Source organism: Hyla sarda, chromosome 10 (assembly GCF_029499605.1).
Source record: "Hyla sarda isolate aHylSar1 chromosome 10, aHylSar1.hap1, whole genome shotgun sequence".
NCBI lineage: Eukaryota > Metazoa > Chordata > Amphibia > Anura > Hylidae > Hyla > Hyla sarda.
In genome coordinates, this window is record NC_079198.1 from 5107421 (window position 1) to 5132641 (window position 25221).

The window sequence follows — 25221 nt, forward strand, 5'->3', positions numbered from 1 at the left end:
GGCATTAAGTAGCTGCATACATTTACCTTTGTCCATGTGATTTCAGGCACCGGAAATCCAGATGCCAGACACGGGAATACAGCGGTGGATCCAGTGGTGATCTCCTTCATCTCCGGCTGAGCGGCAATCTGCGGCACGGCTGAGAAATTATGGGAATTTGTTAAAAGACAATAAAAAAGGAAGACGAAAGAAGCAACGCGATAGCAAAGTACACTTACACTGCACATGGAGGATGACATGAGATTGTACCTCCCCCACATCATTTGTTGCTGTACAGCGGTACTGCCCGGCATCGGACTGCTTCACCTGGTCAATCTTCAGCATGCCTCCGTTTATAATAGCATCACTCGGTAGACGACTTCCCACCTTGCTCCAAGTGACTTTGGCTTGAGGATCTCCAATGGCCAGACACTCAAACTCCACAGAGTTTCCTGCCAGGACGGTTTGCACTGAGGTGCGGATGTTAATCCTGACTTTCGGCAGCACTGAGGACAAGAAATGTTTATTGTACTGGGTGCGGAAACAGCACAATACAAACTAACAGACATCATGGTTTTTTGTGGTGGCAAATACTGGTCTGAGCTGCAGACCTGGCTCTTTGTATTAGGAGATGCCAACCTTGTACAACCAGCTTTACGCTATCTTGGGCTTGACCGAATCTGCTGAGTGCTCTGCACGTATAGACGCCTTCATTTCCGCGTTCCAAATTAGAAATCCTGTAGTAAACACATGAAGATCATGTCCTGCACGTGTCAAATGTCACATCGCCATAACCAAAATTCCCAGAAAGAATTGGGACTCTATAGGTCACTTATAAGTGACCTGTAACAGCAGTCTTGGGCTCTGATGATAACACCACCTTAATGTGGTAAATCACAATCCCTCTTACCGGAGAACCGTGTTGTCCACTTTGTGATTGGCTGGAAGCTCTCCTCCCTCTTTAATCCACTGGAGTCTTGCCCGAGGATCTCCGATAACAGTGCAGGTGAACTCTGCTGTGTCGCTTACTGCCTTGGTGTCTATCTGAGGTGAGACCCGTACAGAAAATGGAGCTGTAGAATGAGGGTGGGGAAAAAAATATATGTAAATGAACCCACCTCTATACAGATTAAGCTGTTCACATTAGCCTTCTCCACGTTGGAGGTCTGGAGGATCATAAAAACAGAGTTTATACAACAGCTCGGAAAATATCCTCATGTAATAGTTACACCTCTAATTATTCAAACATGGCCTTTTCACTGACTTTACACAATGGGACAGACCCCACAGTGAATCTGCAGACACTTACCTATAACACTGATCTGGGTTAAGGCCTCATTTTCTCCAACTTTATTACTGACCACACAGCGGTAGGTGCCAGCATCCGTGGTTGCAGCCTGACTGATGTGTAAGACGCCATCACGCACCTCAGCTGAGCTCGTAAGAGAACCATTCACTTTAGTCCATTGGAATTTGAGCGGTGGAGTGCCATGGGCCAGACACTGCAACCGGATGGGTTCTCCAACACTGAGAGACAGCTCATCGGGGAGGGTGGTGGCATACGGTGGATCTGGGGATAAAACAGAAAATTGTAGTATATAGGAAGACCCTGTAACACAGAATAATCACTATGCAACACCAATAGAGCACTGTGGAGAACCTCAGAGCAGATCGACCCCCATATAACACAAATCAGCTGCTACCTCTCAGGTCCAGTCCTGTGGATCATGTTGGCTCTGCTGCTTTTAAGTGCTATAAGAATTGGACGCAGGGAAAAAAATATGTATTTGTCCCATGGCAGATGAGATCTCAGCATCTTTTCTGTCAACTCATGGCATCCTTCCTAAGTCTGGTGTGCCAGTGTGAATGGGGACATTACAAACCCTATCCTCAGTATTGTAACCTATGAGATCCAGGAACAGACACCTGTTTTTATATGATCTATGCTCACAGGAATGAGCGATGTGCTGCAGATCAGATACATGAATCTTCAGGGATAAACATACACGGCTGCAGATTAATTTCTTACTTTCCACATCCAGGGTTATGAAGACCTCAGAGTATCCATCAGTGTTGGAGGCATTGCAAATGTACTGTCCGGAGTCCTGTTGAGCGACTCTCGGGATAACCAGGCTATTGTTCACTATCTGGTGCTGCCATGGTAATGGCGCTCGGAGCTTGGACCATGTTATGGTTGGAGTCGGGTTTCCTGTAAAACGTGGTACATAAAAGGATTTAGTTTCTATAGAGAGAGGTTGAGGTCTTTGTGAACAGATCTAAGACTGGCTGAGACAGGACAGCATTACCTGCAGCAGAACATCTCAGCGTGGCTGTCTCTCCAGCCAGAGTCACATGCACAGACTGCTCCGCTATGGCTACAGGAGCACTTGGCTTTGATGTCCTGCCTTCAACTATCACGTCCACATGGACCTGGGTAGAACCAGCTGGGTTGTGGCCAACACAGGTGTATGATCCAGAGTCATCTGGCTTGGCAGATGGAATCTACAATGAAAAAAGTTACAAGGCAGGTGAATGGACACGTCAAATACCCTGTAAAAGTGCGGTATGTAATAGCACTGATTTATCGTCTTAAGGTTTCAGTACAAGGCACTTACCTGTAGCACTGCGTGACTGTCCAGGGGAGCATGTTGCTGTTGCTGGATTATCTGTCTAGACCCGGTACGACGCCAGCTGACAACAGGCCGAGGGTCTCCCATTCCTGAACACTCCACATAAATTGTTTCTCCCACGTTCACCTTGACTGGTCCTTGTGGAATCACAGACACAGTGGGGCGTCCTGGAACATAGTAATGTAATATCCATGAATGCTCTGTATTTCCTACATGTAGAGAGGGATTTGCAAACAGACCTCTGGGGAATAAGTTCTCTGCAGAGCCTCGCACCCACTCGTCACCCTTGTGCTGTGAACACTAGAGGATGCCCTGCCACCAGTTATGGAAATGTAGAAGCTTTCCCATTTATTAATTCAGACTATCCTTCAGATCAGGGTTTTCAGACCAGTGTGCCTACAGCTGTAGCTAAACTACAACTTCCAGCATGCCAAAGGCTGTCCGGGCATGCTGGGAGCTGTAAAAACTAGCTCAGTCTGTGAAAAAAGGGGATAGACATTCTTCAGATATATTAATGAAAAAAGGAAATTAAAACAAGAAATAACTAAATTAAAAACAAAGAAAGGAAGGTATATAGCATAGAATAGCTGACTGCCGTAATGAATACTTCTGTTCAGTTTTTACAGATGAAAAAGAAGGAAAAGAACCTCCATTAGGGAGGAAGACTAATGAATCGTTTGAGGCATGTGTCTTTACAGAGGAAGAGGTTCTACGTTTGCTATCTAAAGTGAGGACAAATAAATCCTGATGGGATAAACCCAAAATTATTAAAAGAGCTTAGTGGTAAGCTAGCAAAAGCGTAACAGATTTATTTAACCGATCACTGGTAACAGGAGCCATCCCGGAAGATTAGAAATTAGCAAATGTCGTGCCCATTCACAAGAAAGGTAGTAGGGAGGAATCAAGCAACTATAGGCCAGTAAGTCTGACATCAATCGTGGGGAAATTAATGGAAACCCTACTAAAGGATGGGATTGTGGAACATCTAAAATTCCATGGATTGCAAAATGAAAAACAACGTGGGTTTACTTCAGGGAGATTGTGTCAAACAAATCTCATTGATTTTTTTTGACTGGGTGACTAAAATAATAGATGGCGGAGGGGCAGTAGACATCGCATATCTAGATTTTAGTAAGGCTTTTGACACTGTCCCACATAGAAGACTTATCAATAAATTACAGTCATTGAGCTTGGACTCCCATATTGTTGAGTGAATTAGGAAGTGGCTGGGTGACAGACAACAGAGGGTTGTAGTCAATGGAGAATATTCAGAGCGAGGTCTTGTTACCAGTGGGGACCTCCGGGATCTGTACTGGGACCAATTTTGTTTAATATCTTCATTAGTGATATTACAGAAGGTCTTGATGGTTCGGTGTTGGTCTTTTTGCTGATGACACAAAGATATGTAACAGGGTTGATGTCCCTGGAGGGATCCGCCAAATGGAAAAGGATTTAGGAAAACTAGAAGAATGGTCAGAACTCTGGCAACTGAAAGTTAATGTGGATAAGTGCAAGATAATGCACCTGGGGGCGTAATAACCCTCGGGCAGAGTATAGAATATTTGATACAGTCCTGACCTCAGTATCTGAGGAAACGGATTTAGGAGTAATTATTTCAGAAGACTTAAAGGTAGGAAGACAATGTAATAGGGCAGCAGGAAATGCTAGCAGAATGCTTGGATGTATAGGGAGAGGTATAAGCAGTAGAAATAGAGAAGTGCTCATGCCACTGTACAGAACACTGGTGAGACCTCATTTGGAGTATTGTGCGCAGTACTGGAGACCATATCTCCAGAAAAATATAGATATTCTTGAGAGAGTTCAGAGAAGATACTAAACTAGTACATGGATTGCAGGATATAACTTACCAGGAAAGATTACAGGACCTTAACATGTATAGCTTGGAAGAAAGAAGAGACAGACGGGATATGATAGAGACTTTATATACATAAAGGGAATCAACACGGTAAAGGAGGAGAGCATATTTAAAAGAAGAAAAACTACCACAAGAGGACATAGTTTTAAATTAGAGGGGTAAAGTTTCTGCAGTAATATCAGGAAGTATTACTTTACTGAGAGAGTAGTGGATGCATGGAATAGCCTTCCTGCAGAAGTGGTCGCCTCAAATACAGTGAAGGAGTTTAAACATGCATGGGATAGGCATAAGGCTATCCTTCACATAAAATAGGGCCAGGGACTATTGATAGGATTCAGATTATTGGGCAGACTAGATGGGCCAAATGATTCTTATCTGCCGACACATTCTATGTTTCTATGTTTTGAAACAGCTGGAGGTACACTGGTTTGTAAACTCCATTGATCTGGAGAATAGCTTAGTTGATTCCAGCCGATGTCTGTGACAACGTCAGACTCTTCTGCCAACACCATAGCGATACTCACCTTCCACCACCAGGGTGACCGCGCTGTCCACCGCCCCGTAGGCATTGGAGGCCATGCAGCGGTACGACCCTTGGTTCTTGTGATGGGCCCCCACTACAGTAAGGATTGAGCCATTGGAGCTGATGTAAACATTATCTGCAGAGACAATGAGCCATGAGATCAGTGTTCAGAGAAGCTTCTTGACCTCCCCCCCCCCCCCCCGGGGACTGGATTATACCTTGCAGGGGCTGATTCTGCCCCATCTTCCATGTTATGCGTACAGGCTGGGCTCCCTTGTGGACGTGGCATTTAAAGGTAGCATTTTCCCCCTGGCGAACGGTGGCACTGGGTGGATTGATGGAGATGACTGGAGTATCGAGACCTAAAGATCAGAGTCATGTATTAAAATAGATTTTGAACAGGACAAAGACTCCCAAAAGCTGAAGTGAGACAATAACTTACGGTAAACTTTCTGGGCTCCGGGATTAACGTGGATGATGATGGAAGCCTTCAGTATGCCAGACGGAGTGCTGTAGCGGCACACGTACTCCCCGGAGTCCGCACTCGATGCCTGGACAATGCGTAAGCGAGAGCCATAAATCTACAATGGAAACGGGAAGAAGAGAAGATTAGATATGCAACAAGCTGCCATGAAAGAGTTACACTGTTACACAGGACTGGAGCTAACATCTACTACTTTATCTGTACTCTGAGAGCTATCACTGTGTTATCTGTGGTGTTACATAGGACTGCAGGTAACATCTAAATTATATGTATTCTGCGTCATTACTTTATCTGTGCTGTTACATAGGACTGAAGGTAAAGTGTACTGCATTATCTGTACTCTGCGTTATCACTTTGTTATCTGTGGTGTTACATAGGACTGCAGGGTGTGACAGGAATCAGCTTTTCCTTCTACCTGGTGATTTGAGGAGAAGCTTGCCGCCGGGCGCATCCAGGTAACTGCAGCATCCGGATTTCCGATGACTGCACAGTTTAGATCCACAGTCTGACCCTCTGATACTGGCCCAGGACTCTTCTCGATGACAATGGGCGTGGGGAAGTTTGCAGGCACTGAGGGCAGAGACAATAAAAGATAAGTTCTTACCTATAACCAGTGGACCTGAATCCTTGTGTCCCTTGTAACTCAAACCAGCAGCTGGAGGAGCCATCAGCTATGGGGAGCCACTCAGTGTGGGGGCCGGGAGCGCAATTATGTAATGTCAATGTGGACATAGTAATGGAACACTTCATCATCCCCAAACTGAAGGTCTCGGTGGTAAGGGGATAGAGACACTACTACACAGCTTCCTGTAAGTATGTAGACAGTCATAGCTCTACTCCTATTAAAATCATAAAACAACTTTATCTCTGTCCTGTGACACATCAGCATGGACACAGAATCACAAGGCTGACAAATGCAAGCTTTCTGTTACAGTGTGTCAGAAAACAATGGTAAGAACGGCGAATGGACAGGTGAACGAATCAGGTGTCACCTAATATTAGCTCCTGTACCTTGAGATGAACGCTGTACAATAACCATGATAACAGCTTCTTGGATACCAGAGCCTGTGTTCACACGGCAGATGAACTCGCCAGAATCTGACACAGTGGCTTTATTAATTCGCATTCGTGGTCCTGCAACCTGACAATAACCAGAGTATTAGGGAGTTAAAACTGTACTGCACCCTCCAGTAAAAATGCTTTTACAGAAGACAAGATCACCAATGACCACAGGGGACGGCATTACATACAGAACAATAAAGAAGCAAAGCCATAAGTACCTGATGATTAGGACTTAGCGGACGCCCACTGGACCGATGCCATGTCACTGAATGGCCAGAGATCCCCTCAATCAAGCAGCTCAGATCAAGATTCTGACCTTCCTCTACAGTCTGTGAAGAAGGTTCAATCCTTATAGCACCTGAGTCGCCAGTGTCTGAAATAGATCATCAGGTGATGCCAACTCCACTCGTCATGACAAATGATATCATTGATAAAGTCATTAAATAGGTTCCAATATACTTACTGTGCCTGGAACCTTCAATAGAGACAGTGATAGAAGCCGCCTGGATCCCGGAGGTGCCGCTCACCTGGCAGATGTATTCACCAGAGTCCCGGGGGGAAGCGTTAAGAATGCGCAACCGTGAGCCAGAAACCTGTGTATGCCCAGAAGAAAGTACTGTTATTCCGTGTCCCATAGACCTTGCTATGATACATCATGTGAGTATTAGTGTGGACAGGACATAACATAGTAATGATGATTGAACAAAGACCCTATTGTGTCTCCATAGACCCTGCCGTGTCCCCACAGATTTTGCTTTGTCCCCAAGGCTCCCACAGTGATAGCGCATATGTATATCAGTCTGGATAGGATAAATGTAGTGATGATGATGGAACATAAACCCTCCTGTGTTCCCATAGACCTGCCTTGTCCTCATAGACCCTGCACCGATGACACATATGTATAGCAGTCTTCACAGGACATGATGTAGTGATGATTATGGATCATAGACCCTGACATGTCCCCATAGACTCTGCACTGATGGCAGATATGTATAGCAGTCTGCAAAGCACATGATGTAGTGTCCCCATAGACCCCACAGTGATAACACATATGTTTATCAGTCTGGACAGGACATTGTGTAGTGATAATAAGTGGACAGTGTGTGTCTTACGATACCTGATGGTTGTTGGACAGCGGCTGCCCTTGTCTGTACCATGACACCTCCTGATAGGCCTGTCCTTCCACCACACAGTTCAGGACTACAGTTTGTCCCTCTGACAAAGCGTTAGTTGGAGACTCAACGCGGATGGTTGGTGTGATACCGGCTGAAAAGACAATAGGATGTCAATTCTGATGATGATGAAGTTCTAAGTATTCAAGAGAAATACATTTATTCAACTCACTATGAACTGGGCCAATGGCATGACTAATAGTGACTGTGATGGTTGCCTGGCGGGTGACTGTTCCAGAGAGGACACGGCAGATATACTCGCCAGAATCTGCCACAGAGGCCTGAAGGATCCGCAGACGAGAACCCAGCACCTAAGGACAAGCCAGTGATTTAAGACTCCAAAATGATCATGAGAAACTCTTAATTCTGCCTGAGCAATCCAGAGCTAACCCAAATGCCAGTCATCAGCAGACAATTGTACTGATCCATCTAGTGGTTCAACTGAATAGGGTTATGTGTGAACTGGAGGGTTAGAGAATTGCTTGCAATATGAAAATCTAAATAGAAATAAACAGAGCCATGAGCCACTCACCTGGTGGTTGGGGGAGAGGGGCTGACCCTTTCTGTGCCAGGTGACCAAAGCTTGTTGTGGCCCGGAGACCACACAGTTTAGTTCAAGGGTTTGACCTTCTGCCACAGTGTTAGAGGAGGGCTCAATCCGCAGAGTCGGGGCCAAGCCTGAGGCTACGCGACCCAATGGAAGCAAAAAAGACAAAGCCTTCAGTTATCTTCATGAATATGTACACCATCCTGCACCCCAACACATCAAACTGTCTTATCAAGTTCTGCACCCCTCACAAATATCCAGTATTCACCCAACATTTAACAAATATTCAGACATTCATGACAACCGGCACTGGGTACTCACGGTCACCAGAAATGCGAGTCACAGTGACAAAGGTTGAGGCCTGCTGAGTGGTTGTGCCAGAGGTTACACGACAGATGTACTCTCCAGAGTCGGCCACAGATGCTTGGAGGATCCTCAGACGTGAACCAATCACCTACAATGAGATATAAGGAAATACATGAAGAGTGATATACGGTCACAGCTCTGACCACTAAGACTGGACTTGGGAGCCATATGGAACCAATGATCTGCTCAGTGATTACCTGATGGTTTGGTGAGAGAGGAATACCCGGCCTGTACCAAGTGACCTCTGCCCCGGCATAACCAGCCACTTGGCAGTCGAGCTCCAGAGTCTGCCCTTCTACCAATGAGCCTGAGGATGACTCAATCCTAAGTGAAGGTACGTTTTCTGAAGCTGGGAGAGAAGAAACACTGCCGACAATTGTCCTTACAGCAAGATACAGAAAAAGGACAGAAGCGAACCAGGCAGAAAGGGTGCAGTGGAAAATAGGGGCACATATGCCAAAAACAAAAAGGAGAAGTGATCCAACGAGGAAAGACACAAGATGCAAAACATGTCAGGAACCAACCAAGGCGATAAAGAAGAAATAAGAAGGAGTAAAGAATGGATATGGTATGCCACCAGACAATGGAAGACTATTAGAGAATTTAATGCAACATCTTGGCAGAGGATAAAGAGTACAGAGAAGGATGCAGCCTCCCTGCAGGGGATCAAGAGTACAGTGCAGAGGAGGATGCAGCGTCCAAATGGAGTATGAAGAGTAGAGGACAGAGAAGGATGCAACATCCAAAAGGAATATGAAGAGTAGAGGACAGAGAAGGATGCAACGTCCAAAAGGAGGATATAGACTAAAGGGAAGAGAAATATGGAGTATCCGGATGGAGGGCGAGTAGTAAAGGACAGAGAAAGAGTGATCAATGCAAAATTGGGATCACACGAATAATGAGGGTGGTAAGTCCTGAACACAACTTACAGATGGGGATGCGGTTAATTGTGATTACGATTGATGCTTGTTGTGTTCCAGCTCCGTTAGTGACCCGGCAGATATATTCCCCAGAGTCATCTGATGAGGCTTGTAGTATGCGCAGACGGGAGCCATAGACCTACATAAAAACAGTGACCCTCATCATAACCAGACATGATCAGGACAGATCATGTCTACAGAGTCACCTAGGTGAGGGTAGGGTAAAATGAAAGGTTTGTTGTCGGGGACTGATTCATATGAGAAACAAGGACCTCAGGATGCTTACATGTAGCCCAGCCCTGACTGCTAAGTCCTACAGATAACCGTGAAGCTCCCATAGCAGGCGGTGTAATAATGCTACAAAGACCGCTGTATCCTAGGCTTTTCCATACCCAGGTGATGGGCCCTGCAGACTCAAGTCACGTGGGCTCAGTACGTATTTCTACTCATGCAGTTATACAATGGATTCCCCACTGGACCCAGAACATCAGGACATAGTGACAACAACCAGACCATGAACAACAAAGCCACATAAGCAGCTTCATTGTTACATCAATAACCTGGTGTCAGACCTACCTGGTGATTGGGTGACAGAGGGCGGTCAGGCCTGTGCCATGTAACTGTAGCCTGCGGATAAGCGGCAACTATGCAGTTCAGTTCCACACTTTGTCCTTCCAGCACAGTGTCAGATGATGGCTCAATCCTCAGGAGCGGAGCAGCAGGAGAAGCTGAATGGGAGGAGGGAAGCAGAATATTATAGACACAGTTAATAGTACATCCTGCAAGCAGCCACAGGATACATGCATTGGCGCCTCTTCTGGCTTTGACCTTTTCACGTTGTGGATTCATTTGCTGGATATTCCTCACTGCTGATACACTGAAGGTAAACTTATTACCCAGCCTCACCTTTCACTACAATCACTTCTATCTGACGCTGAGAGGACCCCGCAGAGTTGGTGCCAACGCACAGGTATGTTCCAGCATCCGCTGTTGTTATTGATGGGATCAGAAGTGTGGCAATATCTCTCCTCTCTTCGCGAGCCTGAAAAAATACACAGAACCAGAGCTCTCAGAGTTCCTTATTGTAATTCTTCTTGTATGGTTTTGACAAGAAATGATCTTGGACAAAAGTGCCGGAATTAAATTCAAACTATGGGGCAGTGGTTTGGGCAGGACATAGTTACATATTTACATAGTGAAGGCAAAACAAAATACATTAGAGAAGAAAGCATTTAGTAGATTGGCCTTTTCCTCAACCTTCTCCACCATTACACCCACATTTTTTCTTGGGACATCCTGCTACTTGTTACCTTAACATACATGTATATGAGTTCTTGACTTTGCCATTTGCCCTGGCTGTATAAAGAACAGGCAGCTCCAGTTGTGCAATTCACAGGTCTGGACAGTTATATATAAGCATCAATAGTCAGCAAACCTATGTCTATATTTATACATCTGCTTGGTTAAGCTTTGTGCTGGTCTCCCTCATAAGGGGAATTGTGAAGGTGCTGGGGGTGGCCATGAAGGTGCCAGTGAATTTAGGATAGAGGTGTGTAGAGACAGGTAATGGATGCGTTGAGTAAACAGGTAGAGTCATGCATGTGCAATATCAGGCTATATCAGTAGATGTCACAATGTTGTGACTTACCGCTCAGCACTGTCCAGTACATGAGTCTGCGCGGTCGGTAATCTCCTGGAGCTGTTTCTATGTTGTCTGGGAGGTGTCAGACAATGCGTCATAATGTAGTCAGTAAGATTATGTACATTAAAAGGGGACACAGCGCCTGAATACACAGTGAGCAGAGCCGGAAGCAGACTGCTCCACACATTGTGTAGTGACTGTGCTAGGTAACCGCAGATCAGCAACCATTCACTTCAACGCTGTAGTAATTCAATATGGCCACTACACAATATATGGAACTGTATGTACCTGGCCCTGCTCATTGTGTATGCAGGCACCATGGCTCTGGCTGATCAGCGGGGGTCACGGGTCTTGGACCCCGACCGATCAGATAGGACAATTAATCAAAAAGTCCAGGAAAACGCTAATTTAAATTAGCACTGTCATAGAAACATTATTAAAAAAAATATTTGATCAGCGTTCATACCCCAATCAATCTGTAGAACTAGTGACCTGATCTCCCACATTGTTTCCCAAACAGTGTGCCTCCAGCTGTTACAAAACTTCCACTCCCAGCATGCTGGGAGTGGTAGTTTTGCAGCAAGTGGAGACACTGCTAGGGAAACACTGTCATAATGTAAGTCTTTGGGAGAGTTTCACTCACGCAGGAAGAGAAGTGCGCAGTAATCTGAACACTGACCCCAACCAATAAAAAGTTTTGATGCGTCAAAAGTTTTTTTCATGTCTATGTGGTGCAGGTTATGTCCTGTATCTATGTCTATGGCGTCTGCGGGTTACAGCAGATACCTGCAGCTCCTGAATCCGCCTCTGGATAGCTTCCAGGCTGCTGCTTCGAAAATGAAGGAAACCAAGAGAGGTGAGGGCCTAAGCAGACAGATGGGCCGAGAGAGAGAGAGAGAGAGACAGGAGGAATAGAAAGTGAGAAGGAATAAACCATAGGGAGCAGTGCTGAGCATGCATGAAACACAAGGCAGCGGAACAGAGACACCTGGGTTGTATATGGGCTGTAGGACTGTTGCTGAGAGATAAGCAGACATAGCAGCAGATGACGGAGCAGGTAACACGACAAGTCCCGCATATAGAACTGCAGCCCTGTGTACCCACTCGCTCTCTTACCTGAGGAGGTAGGATGCCATCTTGCTTCTTCCAGGAGATTGTTGGAGTGGGACTGCCGAGAGCTCTACAGTACAGCCGTGCAGTGTCCCCTTCTCTGACCTCTGTCCGCTCGGGGCTCACCTGGACGTCCGGCAGATTTCCACCTGTCGGCAAATGAGGCTTCACTTCAATTTTATCACCCCAGAAAATGCACTACATAACTATTGAAATCACCCCAGGGATCCAAATAAAGGAGACTTTCTCAGTACTTTATTGAGAAGCCGGGGCCCTAAAGCACAACAGAGGCCACACCTTGCTGGCTTATTCACAGCAATAGCCTGCTCTTTTATACTCACTATGAATCCGAAGATCAGCCCTGGCGATGTGCTGCCCGAAAGTATTGTGCACCCGGCAGGTATACTGCCCCTCGTCTGAGAGCTGGGTGGATGAGAAGCGCAGGACACCACCATAGATGCTGGCCCTTGATGACATCCCTCCATTGGGGCCACCTGCAGGGGAGGGTGCAGGACACACAGTCAAGTCACTGTCAACTGCATTTACCTCTTTCACATTCCTTTTCTGCAGTCACTCACCTGTCCATTCCACTACAGGTGTTGGGTTCCCGGTGGCTGTGCAGTGAAACTCTGCCGGCTGACCCTGCTGGACGCTCAGCTGCCTGGGTTCAATGACAGCGACAGGAGGGAGCCCTGCTCCAGCTACAGTGTGGTGGAGAACATATTACACCGATCACATCACAAAACACACAGCCAAGCGGCAGCCTTCAGGAACAAGCTGTGGTGCTCTCGCCACCTTCACCGATACGGACCCCCAGCTTTTCTGCCCCCCCCCCCCCCCCAAGGTTCAGGAGTGAACAGCAAAGAGTCTACATGCTGCCAATAAGATCTAATGTAACTGTACACCTTCTGCACCCTTAGTTAAACTGATACTTATACAGTCTCCAGAGCTGCATTCACAATTCTGCCAGTAGGAATCTGTAGTTGCATTCCTCTAGGCCAATATCAGAGCACTGAGAGAATCAGTACATACATGACACTTACCAGCAGGAGGAGCTGTCAGGGCACAGCAGGATTGTCAATGCAGCTCTGGATGTGACATGATAATGCCGGTTCACTCTAAGTTCTGTTATGATACCTAGGTGTATGGCGCAGCGTATCACGTGTTACAAACATGTCCAATCCAGCGCTTGCTGTGTGTCTGTGGATGGAAAAGCCAAGGCAACGTGTGGAGAGAAGCAGCAAAGCAGTTAGCATTAGAGGATGGTGTGTATGGACTCCACTCGGTTATATGGAGGAGATTGGGGATGCACATGGGGAGGGGGATGGGATGCTGAAACAGGCTGGTGGTTTGGCATGCTGCAGCCATGATGCTCAATGGGCAAGACCACTCCATGCCAATGGGAAAGACCACTCCATGCCAACTTACACGGTCTGTGTCCTTCCATGGTTTCGAAAGGTCCATAGTACATCTGGGTGTGGGAGGCCTCTGTGGATGAGGTAGAAGGAGCTTTAGTGGGAGGGAAGTCTGCAGAGAAGGAGCGGGTACCACATATATATATATACCAAGATGGATGGAGGCGCCATTGGGACTAAGGCCTGAACTACACAGATGGAGCAGATTACAGTACAGCATCATTTATATATCACCTTTAATAATTAGGGGGTCCTCCCATCTGCTCACAGGGTTTATATCAGAACAAAGAGCACAGAGTACACCACTATCCAGTACAGAGTACACCACCGTCCAGTGCAGAGTACACCACCGTCCAGTGCAGAGTACACCACCGTCCAGTACAGAGTATACCCCCGTCCAGTACAGAGTATACCCCCGTCCAGTACAGAGTATACCCCCGTCCAGTACAGAGTATACCCCCGTCCAGTACAGAGTATACCCCCGTCCAGTACAGAGTATACCCCCGTCCAGTACAGAGTATACCCCCGTCCAGTACAGAGTATACCCCCGTCCAGTACAGAGTATACCACCTGTCCAGTACAGAGTATACCCCCTGTCCAGTACAGAGTATACCCCCTGTCCAGTACAGAGTATACCACCGTCCATTACAGAGTATACCACCGTCCAGTACAGAGTATACCCCCCCGTCCAGTACAGAGTATACCACAGTGCAGTACAGAGTATACCCCGTCCAGTACAGAGTATACCACCGTCCAGTACAGAGTATACCACCGTCCAGTACAGAGTATACCACCGTCCAGTACAGAGTATACCCCCCCGTCCAGTACAGAGTATACCACAGTGCAGTACAGAGTATACCACCGTCCAGTACAGAGTATACCACCGTCCAGTACAGAGTATACCACCGTCCAGTACAGAGTATACCACCGTCCAGTACAGAGTATACCACCGTCCAGTACAGAGTATACCACCGTCCAGTACAGAGTATACCACCGTCCAGTACAGAGTATACCCCCCCGTCCAGTACAGAGTATACCACAGTGCAGTACAGAGTACACCCCTGTCCAGTAAAGAGTATACCACCGTCCAGTACAGAGTATACCACCGTCCAGTACAGAGTATACCCCCCCGTCCAGTACAGAGTATACCACAGTGCAGTACAGAGTATACCACCGTCCAGTACAGAGTATACCACCGTCCAGTACAGAGTACACCCCTGTCCAGTAAAGAGTATACCACCGTCCAGTACAGAGTATACCACCGTCCAGTACAGAGTATACCACCGTGCAGTACAGAGTATACCCCTGTCCAGTAAAGAGTATACCACCATCCAGTACAGAGTATACCACCATCCACGAGAGTATTCCATATTCCACCCCCAGCATAGAGTATACCAAGATGCAGTAGAGTATACCACCAAACAGTATTCCACCTTCCAGTACACAGTATATTACCCACCTGCATATAAAGAAGACACCTTCAGTCTTGCTGTGTTTTGTATGAACTTATCACATTGCTATGATTCCTGGAGCCCATATCCCTGTGCTGCATCCTGTGGTATCAGATCCTGTGAGGTGCGGACTCCATGGATAGGACATGTTTCTCCAGCACCTTCCACAGATGATCGATCGGATGAGATCTGGGGAATCTGGGGGTCGAGTCACCACCTTGATCTCTTTCCTCCCTTAGGGGTTCCGCTGCCATGAAGGCTGGGACTAGGTCTGTACAATGAGTAGGTAGGTGGTACATATCACAGTAACCTCCACATGATGCCAGAACACAAGGTCTCCAGCAGAACATTGCCCATCACACTGTCCTGCCCACTTGTCTTCTTCCCATAATGCATCCTAGTGCACCCAGTTGTCCACAAGATTGAGAACGTCATCCATAAGACCAGGCGCCTTCGCTTCCGTTCTATGGCGTCAAGTGCCCATTGTAGACACTTACAGGGGTTGGCATTGGGTGCTCTGACTGGTCTGTGGGGCTCCGTACACAGTGGCTGCGATGTCCTGTGGGATCAGACCAGACAGGCTAGTCTTCACCCAACATCAATGAGCCCCATGACCCTGTCACTGCTGGCATGAATTGTTCATCCTTGGACACTTCTGGTAGGTACTAACTACTACATATGAGGAACACCCCACAAGAAATCATACACCACCCCTAGTAGCACCCAGAAATCATACACCACCCCCAAAAGTGGCCAAAAATCATAAACCATTCCAAGTGCCCACAAATCATACACAACCCCCAGTAGTTCCCACAAATCATACACCCCCCCCCCAGTAGTGCCCACAAATCATACACCCCCCCAGTAGTGCCCACAAATCATACACCCCCCAGTAGTGCCCACAAATCATACACCCCCCAGTAGTGCCCACAAATCATACACCACCCCCCAGTAGTGCCCACAAATCATACACCACCCCCCAGTAGTGCCCACAAATCATACACCACCCCCCAGTAGTGCCCACAAATCATACACCCCCCCCAGTAGTGCTCACAAATCATACACCCCCCCCCAGTAGTGCCCACAAATCATACACCCCCCCCCAGTAGTGCCCACAAATCATACACCACCCCCCCAGTAGTGCCCACAAATCATACACCACCCCCAGTAGTGCCCACAAATCATACACCACCCCCAGTAGTGCCCACAAATCATACACCACCCCCAGTAGTGCCCACAAATCATACACCACCCCCAGTAGTGCCCACAAATCATACACCACCCCCAGTAGTGCTCACAAATCATACACCACCCCCAGTAGTGCCCACAAATCATACACCACCCCCCAGTAGTGCCCACAAATCATACACCACCCCCAGTAGTGCTCACAAATCATACACAACCCCCCAGTAGTGCCCACAAATCATACACCACCCCCCAGTAGTGCCCACAAATCATACACCACCCCCAGTAGTGTCCACAACAGTTTAGAAATCAGGCCTTACATGTTTCTTAGTTCTTTAATTGATACTTCAGTTATTACATTATCACACAGATCTGTATGTTACATGAGGAGAGTGCCCCCTGTACTTAGTGGCACAGGAGCTGTGGGCATGAGGTAGGCAGAAGTTTCACATCATGTGGTCAGAGGTAAGCAGCCCCCCCGGTTTGGTGGCAGCAGATTCACAGTCTCTTATATACAAGGCAGCCACTAGTTGGGTCCCGCAGTCTCTAATGGAGATTTCAAGGCATCGAGGACGTCATCTGGAGAAGAATCCTGAACCAAAACCCCTCCATCCAACAAAGAAGCCCTGGACCACCCACCAACCTGGCATTCTCAGTTCCCTCACCAGCCTCCACCACTAACAGTCTATATTCACCAGAAGCAGGGACCCCATCCCCTCCACCATCTCTCTTCACCAAATACAATATCCACCTCTCGATAAGTCAGTAACGCCCAACTCCAATACACAACACCAGGACCACTACCAAAGAGCGCTATGCAAGCACCATAACTACAGACTGAGGATGTAGAACACCGGATCCCACCACCGAGTAAGGCATAATACAAGGCCACATGCTATAAAGGAGGCAAAACACACAGGACAGGGAAGTGATGCCTGGGCCAGATGCAGCGAGTGACGCTTATCACTTCTAAGTGCTGAGGATCAGGCAGGTGACTGGTGCGCGGCTTGGAGCACCCACTAGAGGATGGCCCTCTATCCTATTCACACCGGAGAATGTCACCTTGCAAGGGCCAAGTGCAGTCTCATCTGCCCTGCAGGCCTTTACTGGGCAGAGATGCAGTGCAGGCCCCGCCTGGTATAAGCGCAGGCTCTGAGGTCTAGCCTGGTATAAGCGCAGGCTCTGAGGTCTAGCCTGGTATAAGCGCAGGCTCTGAGGTCTAGCCTGGTATAAGCGCAGGCTCTGAGGTCTAGCCTGGTATAAGCGCAGGCTCTGGGGTCTAGCCTGGTATAAGCGCAGGCTCTGAGGTCTAGCCTGGTATAAGCGCAGGCTCTGAGGTCTAGCCTGGTATAAGCGCAGGCTCTGAGGTCTAGCCTGGTATAAGCGCAGGCTCTGAGGTCTAGCCTGGTATAAGCGCAGGCTCTGAGGTCTAGCCTGGTATAAGCGCAGGCTCTGAGGTCTTGCCTGGTATAAGCGCAGGCTCTGGGGTCTAGCCTGGTATAAGCGCAGGCTCTGAGGTCTAGCCTGGTATAAGCGCAGGCTCTGGGGTCTAGCCTGGTATAAGCACAGGCTCTGAGGTCTAGCCTGGTATAAGCGCAGGCTCTGGGGTCTAGCCTGGTATAAGCGCAGGCTCTGAGGTCTAGCCTGGTATAAGCGCAGGCTCTGAGGTCTAGCCTGGTATAAGCGCAGGCTCTGAGGTCTAGCCTGGTATAAGCGCAGGCTCTGAATCACGCGGATGGGGCATAAAAACCCTCGGGCAGAGTATAGAATATTTGACACAGTCCTGACCTCAGTATCTGAGGAAAGGGGTTTAGGAGGAATTATTTCAGAAGACTTAAAGGTAGGAAGACAATGTAATAGAGCAGCAGGAAATGCTACATAATGCTTGGATGTATAGGGAGAGGTATAAGCAGTAGAGGGAGGTGCTCATGGATGTATAGGGAGAGGTATAAGCAGTAGAAAGACGGAAGTGCTCATGGGTGTATAGGGAGAGGTATAAGCAGTAGAGAGAAGTGCTCATGCCGCTGTACAGAAGACGGGTGAGACCTCACTTGAAATATTGTGCGCGGTACTGGAGGCCGTATCTCCAGAAGGATATAGAGAGAGTTCAGAGAAGATACTAAACTAGTACATGGATTGCAGGATAAAACTTACCAGGAAAGGTTAAAGGACCTTAATGTGTATAGAAGAAAGAAGAGACAGAGGGGAAATGATAGACACTTTATATACATTAAGGGAATCAACACGGTGAAGGAGAAGAGTATATAAAAGAAGAAAAACTACCACAAGAGGACATCGTTATAAATTAGAGGGGAAAGGTTTCTGCAGTAATATCAGGAAGTATTACTTTACTGAGAGAGTAGTGGGTGCATGGAACAGTCTTCCTGCAGAAGTGGTCGCTGCAAATACAGTGAAGGAGTTTAAACATGCATGGGATAAGCATAAGGCTATCCTTCATAGAAGATAGAGATATACATAAGGCTATCCTTCATAGAAGATAGAGATATACATAAGGCTATCCTTCATAGAAGATAGAGATAGGTATAAGGCTATCCTCCATATAAGATAGGGATAGGTATAAGGCTATCCTTCATATAAGATAGGGATAGGTATAAGACTATCCTTCATATAAGATAGGTATAAGGCTATCCTCCATATAAGATAGGGATAGGTATAAGGCTATCCTCCATATAAGATAGGGATAGGTATAAGGCTATCCTCCATATAAGATAGAGATAGGTATAAGGCTATCCTCCATATAAGATAGTGATAGGTATAAGACTACCCTCCATATAAGATAGAGATAGGTATAAGGCTATCCTCCATATAAGATAGAGATAGGTATAAGGCTATACTCTATATAAGATAGTGATTGGTATAAGGCTATCCTCCATATAAAATAGGGCCAGGGACTATTGATAGGATTCAGATTATTGGGCAGACTAGATGGGCCAAATGGTTCTTATCTGCCGACACCTTCTATGCTTCTATATGATCGGACTCAGTGGACCCACAGCGGTCTCTATGGCTTTGATCCCTTATATACACTCAGGCCATTTCCAGTTTTTACTTCCAGGTATAATCTCCATATAACAAGTGTAACCCTGTAGATACGATCCTTGGCTCATCCTGCGTTATCCTCCAGTCACCTCCGGAGCTGCAGTCTCAATTCAGCTGTAACACCATGACTTATGTCCGTCACATCCAGGCATTGCAGCTCTGGAGTTAAAGTCAAGTATCTGACGAGTTTCAGACGATTATATAGAGATCATATCTGGATGTACAAAGAAGGATGAGGTTACAATGTGTCAGTGATATGTAAGGGGTGAAGGTCTCCTGAGCGTGAAACATGTTGCTGGAGTTCAAAAGAAATGTAGTCACAGCTCTGAGTGTAACTGGAGGATAAATATCTACAAAAGGCTCTTAACATTATATGAAGATCTTATCTGGATATAAACTGAAGGAAGATGTAACAATGTGTCAGTGATATGTAGGTTGGACGCCCGCTGTGTAGGTGAGAGTTTGGTAGCGCGCGCCAAGTGCTCAGCAAAAATGTTGTACTTCTGAGAGTTACGAGAGTATAAATACAGTGGTCCCTCAAGTTACAATATTAATTGGTTCCAGGACGGCCATTGTATGTTGAAACCATTGTATGTTGAGAACATAACTCTATGGAAACCTGGTAATTGGTTCTGAAGTCACCAAAATGTCATCCAAAAATAGGAAAAAGTGAGGGTTAAAGATAAATAAGTAGATAACTAATATAGATAAAACAAATCCTTACATATAAAAGTAAGAAAGATCTGCTGGGAGCTGTAATCACTGTCTATGTCAGTGTTTCCCAACCGGGGTGCCTCCAGATGTTGCAAAACTACAGCTCCCAGCATGGCCGGACAGCCTTCGGCTGTCCGGGCATGTTGAGAGTTGTAGTTTTGCAACAGCTGGAGGCACCCTCTTTGGGAAACACTGGTCTATGTAGAGGACAGAAGCTTCTTCATGGTTCTATACAGAACACACAATGTCCTAAAAAAAAGGAAAATGGAGCCGCCCTCACCTGATGTCCAAAGGAGCAGCTAACCCTGGTACAGGTAAAGAGTACAGAACATGTAATACCTCCCTGTACTGTAGGGGGCGCTACCAGACACCAGTCAGTGCATACACTTCAGTAATACAGGTAAAGAGTACAGAACATGTAATACCTCCCTGTACTGTAGGGGGGCGCTACCAGACACCAGTCAGTACATACACTTCAGTAATACAGGTAAAGAGTACAGAACATGTAATACCTCCCTGTACTGTAGGGGGCGCTACCAGACACCAGTCAGTGCATACACTTCAGTAATACAGGTACAGAGTACAGAACATGTAATACTTCCCTGTACTGTAGGGGGCGCTACCAGACACCAGTCAGTGCATACACTTCAGTAATACAGGTTAAAGAGTACAGAACATGTAATACCTCCCTGTACTGTAGGGGGGCGCTACCAGACACCAGTCAGTACATACACTTCAGTAATACAGGTAAAGAGTACAGAACATGTAATACCTCCCTGTACTGTAGGGGGCGCTACCAGACACCAGTCACTGCATACACTTCAGTAATACAGGGGTTTTTACCAGTGAATGTCCATTCTGATTGGTCGGTTCTTCCAGCCATTGACACGTTTCGCAGATTCCATAGCATTGTATGTTGAGTCTGGTTTCAAGTTACAATGGTCCAGAAAAGACCATTATATATTGAAACTATTGTATGTTGAGGCCATTGTAAGTTGAGGGATCACTGTATCTACAAAGTTACGTGTACATTGTACATAACGTTACAATGCCTCAGTGACGTGTAGTGGTCGGACGCCCGCTGTGCAGCCGTGAGTGTGGGCGCGTGCAACGTGTGCTCAGCAGTACTATCACTGCAGCATAGGTTAGCGATCATATTTCTATTTCAATGTGTCAGTGATATGAAGGGGTCAGACACCCGCCGTGTAGATTTGAGTGGGGGCCTGCACTCTGCAGCGGAACTCTTAAGATCCAGTTCACATTTTTTTGGAAAACAAACAACATTTTATTTAAGAAAAAAAAAAACACAAAACAATGTGATAAAGTGCAGGGGAGGGAGGCGCAGCAGCCGAGCACGTACAAGATAAAGCGACAAAGGGGCAGGGTGAATGCGCAGGAAGGGGCACGATCTGTGATTTAATTTGCCCTCTCTTATCATGTGACCCGGGCCCAGGCAGTACAAGCATCCAATCACGTAAAGTGAAGAGTCCGGAGAGGTTGATTGAGGAGACAGAGGAGAAGACAGATTACTTCATTCCAGCATGCAGACGCATCTTTGGTGTTAGGGCACGAGGCGGAGGGACAAGTCTGGAGAGGAAGACGCCATCACAGCCAGTGCACAAAGCCTAAGACCAAGTGTAGGGAGCCGTACGGGACCAATCTGTACAGGCTGCTTACCAGGTGTGCAAGCAAAGAGGGTGGGGGGGGGCATAGCATCATGCACGGATGGAGGGGTTTTAATGGTGACTCTTTCACCAACCTTGAACATGGAGCGTTGCATTGCCCTCGTCCATGTCAAACATATTGGATCCGGTGCAGATGTAAATGCCGGCGTCTTCTGGCTGCGCATTACGGATCGTCAGGATGCCATTGAAGTCCATCGCTCTCTCTGGCAGGTTACCGTTGTTCTGACGGGTCCACACCAAGGTGTAAGCTGGGGACTGTGGAAAGATATTGGTGAGCCGCAGGGTAAAGCAGGCTAGGAATGGCGTCGTTACACATGTAGTCACCTACAGTTTGTCAGGATGTCTAGAGCAGAGTTTTCCAACCAGGGTGCCTCCAGCTGTTGCAAAACTACAACTCCCAGCATGCCCGGACAGCCGTTGGCTGTCCGGGCATGCTGGGAGTTGTAGTTTTGCAACAGCTGGAGGCACCCTGGTTGGAAAACACTGCACTAGAGTCCTCACCCCCCACCTATACTCACCGTGCTCTTGGCTGTACATATGAAGGTGACGTCTGAGCCCTGCCGGACTCTCTGGACCCTCTGCTCCTCCACAGTCACAGAGATGGGCCTAATGGAAATGCCTGGAGAACGAAGCGAGATCATTAAAGTGAGACGCCCGATCATTACCTACAAGTCACATGCAGCCGGACCCAATCATCCCCCAAGACAATGGACCCTGGACGGGGCCCCCTTGTTATGAAAGAGAACTGGTAGGGGTCTTCTATCCCTTTTTGCCCATGACATGAGACGAAGGAAGAGAAATTACAGAGTAAATCTAAAGAAATCAGTTTAATATTGACTTGATACGGGAACTATGAGCTGCAGGGAGAAACACAAGGCACCAACAAACCTCAGCGCTGCCGGATGTGAAGAGTCCCAGGAAATGGCGGCATAAAGCAAACAATGTGAATGTTATACACAGAATAATATTGGAATATAAACGTGAGCAGTTTACAGACCTGGGTGGACGGGACAACCGTGTGTAACACGCGACCTCCGCGCATTGTGTATGACGCTCAGGTAAGAATTCATTCACATTCCACAGGATATACTTTACCCCAGACATACAATTATTACCCCTGTGTCTGTTCTACCCGGGACCTATCTGCCCTTCACTAGAACATTTCTGGATGATGCTCCCCATATCCGGAGGCTGCATGTAAAGCTCATGGAGGGAGAACACTCATAGGAGGAGAACTTTTAATATATTTATTGATAGAACAGACTACCTGAGAACAAAACAGGAAAACAGCGACTATTTTGCTCCCCCCCCCCCCCCGCCCACCAGTCATTAATGGGTTAATAAGGATACAAGGTTTCAGGCTCTCACCTTGGACAATGATCTCGGCTCTGCTGGTGTTCACATACTGATAGTTGCGGCAGGTACAGATATAGACTCCAGAGTCGGAGGTCTGCAGGCTGGGGAAGTGCAGGATCTCGCCTGAGAAAGAAGAGCAGACGTAAAGGAGCGGTGCGGACAGCCGGACACAGTCAGCACACAGACTATGCTTAAAGGGGTACTCCTCCGCCCCTAGACATCTTATCCGATTGCGGGGGACCCCCACAATCTTGGCTGCGGCACCCCAGACATCCGGTGGATGAGTGGCGATGCGGGGCGGAGGCTCATGACAGCACGGTCACGCCTCACTCGTGATGTCATGACCACGCCCCCTGAATGCGAGTCTATGGGAGGGGGCGTGGCATATGCCACGCCCCCTCCCATAGACTCGCATTCAGGGGGCGTGGTCGGGACGTCATGAGTGGAGCGCGGTCGTGACATCACGAGCCTCCAGCGATGCACCGGACGCTCTAAAAGAACACCGGGTGCAGCAGGGAGATCCCGGGGGTCCCCAGAGGCGGGACCCCCACGATCAGACATCTTATCCCCTATCCTTTGGATAGGGGATGAAATGTCTAGGGGCAGAGGAGTACCCCTTTAAGCTATTATCATGACATATGATATGAGGAAGCGATGGCCCATAGCAACCAATCAACTTGCTTCTTTAATTTTTAATAAAGCCTCTGCAAAATGAAAGCAGCGATCTGATTGGTTGCTATGGGCAACTGGGCAACTTTTCCTCTGCACAGGTTTTGATAACTCTCCCCCGATGTATCTATTCCAGGCTTTACCTCTATCCCTCAGTTGAGTGGTTGCAGGAATAGGTCGTCCATCTTCCCGTGACCAGAAGTAGTAATAAGGAGGGTCCCCACTTCCTTGGCACCTGAGACTCGCTTCACCACCCGCGGCCACTGTTTTCTTCTCAGGTTGGATCCTGACAATGAAGTTTGATCGTCTGTCTGAAATACAAGTTGGATGGATATAACCTCCGGCGCGGTGCGCTGCTTCATCACAACAGTAAGACTGGAGGAGGAGTGAAGTTCTTACCCTCTGGGACACATTTTTGCCCACGGATGCTGGGGTTACCGGTGTACCCTGGAGCGCACCTGTCACAGAAGACAAGACCATAAGGTGAGTGCTCACTAATACTGGTGTATGCACCAAACCAGGGAGAGGACGAGCTACACAGGCCGGGAGGTGTCAGGTGAAGGAGTGTGAACGAATAAGAGGCAAGAGATGTGGTCCTACCCAGGCCCGGTGCATGGAGGACATACATACCAGGACAGGCCCATCCACCAGGACAGGCCCACCCACATGGACAGGCCCACCCACATGGACAGGCCCATCCACATGGACAGGCCCATCCACATGGACAGGCCCATCCACATGGACAGGCCCATCCACATGGACAGGCCCATCCACAAGGACAGGCCCATCCACAAGGACAGGCCCATCCACAAGGACAGGCCCATCCACAAGGACAGGCCCATCCACAAGGACAGGCCCTCCACAAGGACAGGCCCATCCACAAGGACAGGCCCATCCACAAGGACAGGCCCATCCACAAGGACAGGCCCATCCAAATGGACAGGCCCATCCACAAGGACAGGCCCATCCACAAGGACAGGCCCATCCACAAGGACAGGCCCATCCACAAGGACAGGCCCATCCACAAGGACAGGCCCACCTACAAGGACAGGCCCACCCACAAGGACAGGCCCATCCACAAGGACAGACCCATCCACAAGGGTCTAAGGCTGAAATGTAGCCGAATCATACAGGAAGGAGGCACATACAAGCCTTCCTTCACTCAGAACTGACCTCTCGCAGTACTGCCCTGTGTACCCTAGGGGGCAGGCCGTGCACCTGTAGCCACCAGCACCATCTGTATCACAGGTCTTAGAAAACCTGAAAAGAAAAAGATACAAGAGAATAAGAGATGATATAATCCACACCCTGAGCAAACGTAATGGAAAATACAATACTACAGATATGAAGAGGAGGAGGATACAATACTACAGAT

The 25221-nt window shown here is 47.6% G+C and overlaps 1 protein-coding gene across 10 annotated transcripts in view; it reads right to left on the reverse strand.

The window, feature by feature from the left end:
* The window catches only part of HSPG2 (heparan sulfate proteoglycan 2), a 171577-nt gene that overhangs the window by 11406 nt on the left and 134950 nt on the right, over window positions 1-25221 (reverse strand). For 4 of the 10 annotated variants that reach the window (XM_056544196.1, XM_056544195.1, XM_056544194.1 and 1 more), the window contains 34 exons: window positions 25020-25106; window positions 24246-24304; window positions 23990-24157; window positions 23190-23300; window positions 22340-22440; window positions 21896-22076; window positions 13740-13799; window positions 12890-13012; window positions 12653-12805; window positions 12318-12460; window positions 11988-12065; window positions 10466-10601; window positions 10136-10287; window positions 9569-9698; window positions 8837-8988; window positions 8595-8727; window positions 8259-8410; window positions 7899-8037; window positions 7672-7820; window positions 7018-7147; window positions 6773-6927; window positions 6504-6633; window positions 5908-6062; window positions 5451-5589; window positions 5227-5370; window positions 5010-5144; window positions 2595-2776; window positions 2286-2481; window positions 2009-2188; window positions 1289-1549; window positions 890-1052; window positions 619-716; window positions 219-485; window positions 27-139 (listed from right to left, as the gene is read on the reverse strand). In XM_056544196.1, coding sequence (XP_056400171.1) covers window positions 27-139; window positions 219-485; window positions 619-716; window positions 890-1052; window positions 1289-1549; window positions 2009-2188; window positions 2286-2481; window positions 2595-2776; window positions 5010-5144; window positions 5227-5370; window positions 5451-5589; window positions 5908-6062; window positions 6504-6633; window positions 6773-6927; window positions 7018-7147; window positions 7672-7820; window positions 7899-8037; window positions 8259-8410; window positions 8595-8727; window positions 8837-8988; window positions 9569-9698; window positions 10136-10287; window positions 10466-10601; window positions 11988-12065; window positions 12318-12460; window positions 12653-12805; window positions 12890-13012; window positions 13740-13799; window positions 21896-22076; window positions 22340-22440; window positions 23190-23300; window positions 23990-24157; window positions 24246-24304; window positions 25020-25106 — 4855 coding nt within the window. The remainder of the gene's footprint in view (window positions 1-26; window positions 140-218; window positions 486-618; window positions 717-889; window positions 1053-1288; window positions 1550-2008; window positions 2189-2285; window positions 2482-2594; window positions 2777-5009; window positions 5145-5226; window positions 5371-5450; window positions 5590-5907; window positions 6063-6503; window positions 6634-6772; window positions 6928-7017; window positions 7148-7671; window positions 7821-7898; window positions 8038-8258; window positions 8411-8594; window positions 8728-8836; window positions 8989-9568; window positions 9699-10135; window positions 10288-10465; window positions 10602-11987; window positions 12066-12317; window positions 12461-12652; window positions 12806-12889; window positions 13013-13739; window positions 13800-21895; window positions 22077-22339; window positions 22441-23189; window positions 23301-23989; window positions 24158-24245; window positions 24305-25019; window positions 25107-25221) is intronic. The other 6 variants (XM_056544200.1, XM_056544199.1, XM_056544203.1 and 3 more) reach the window with 4 other exon arrangements.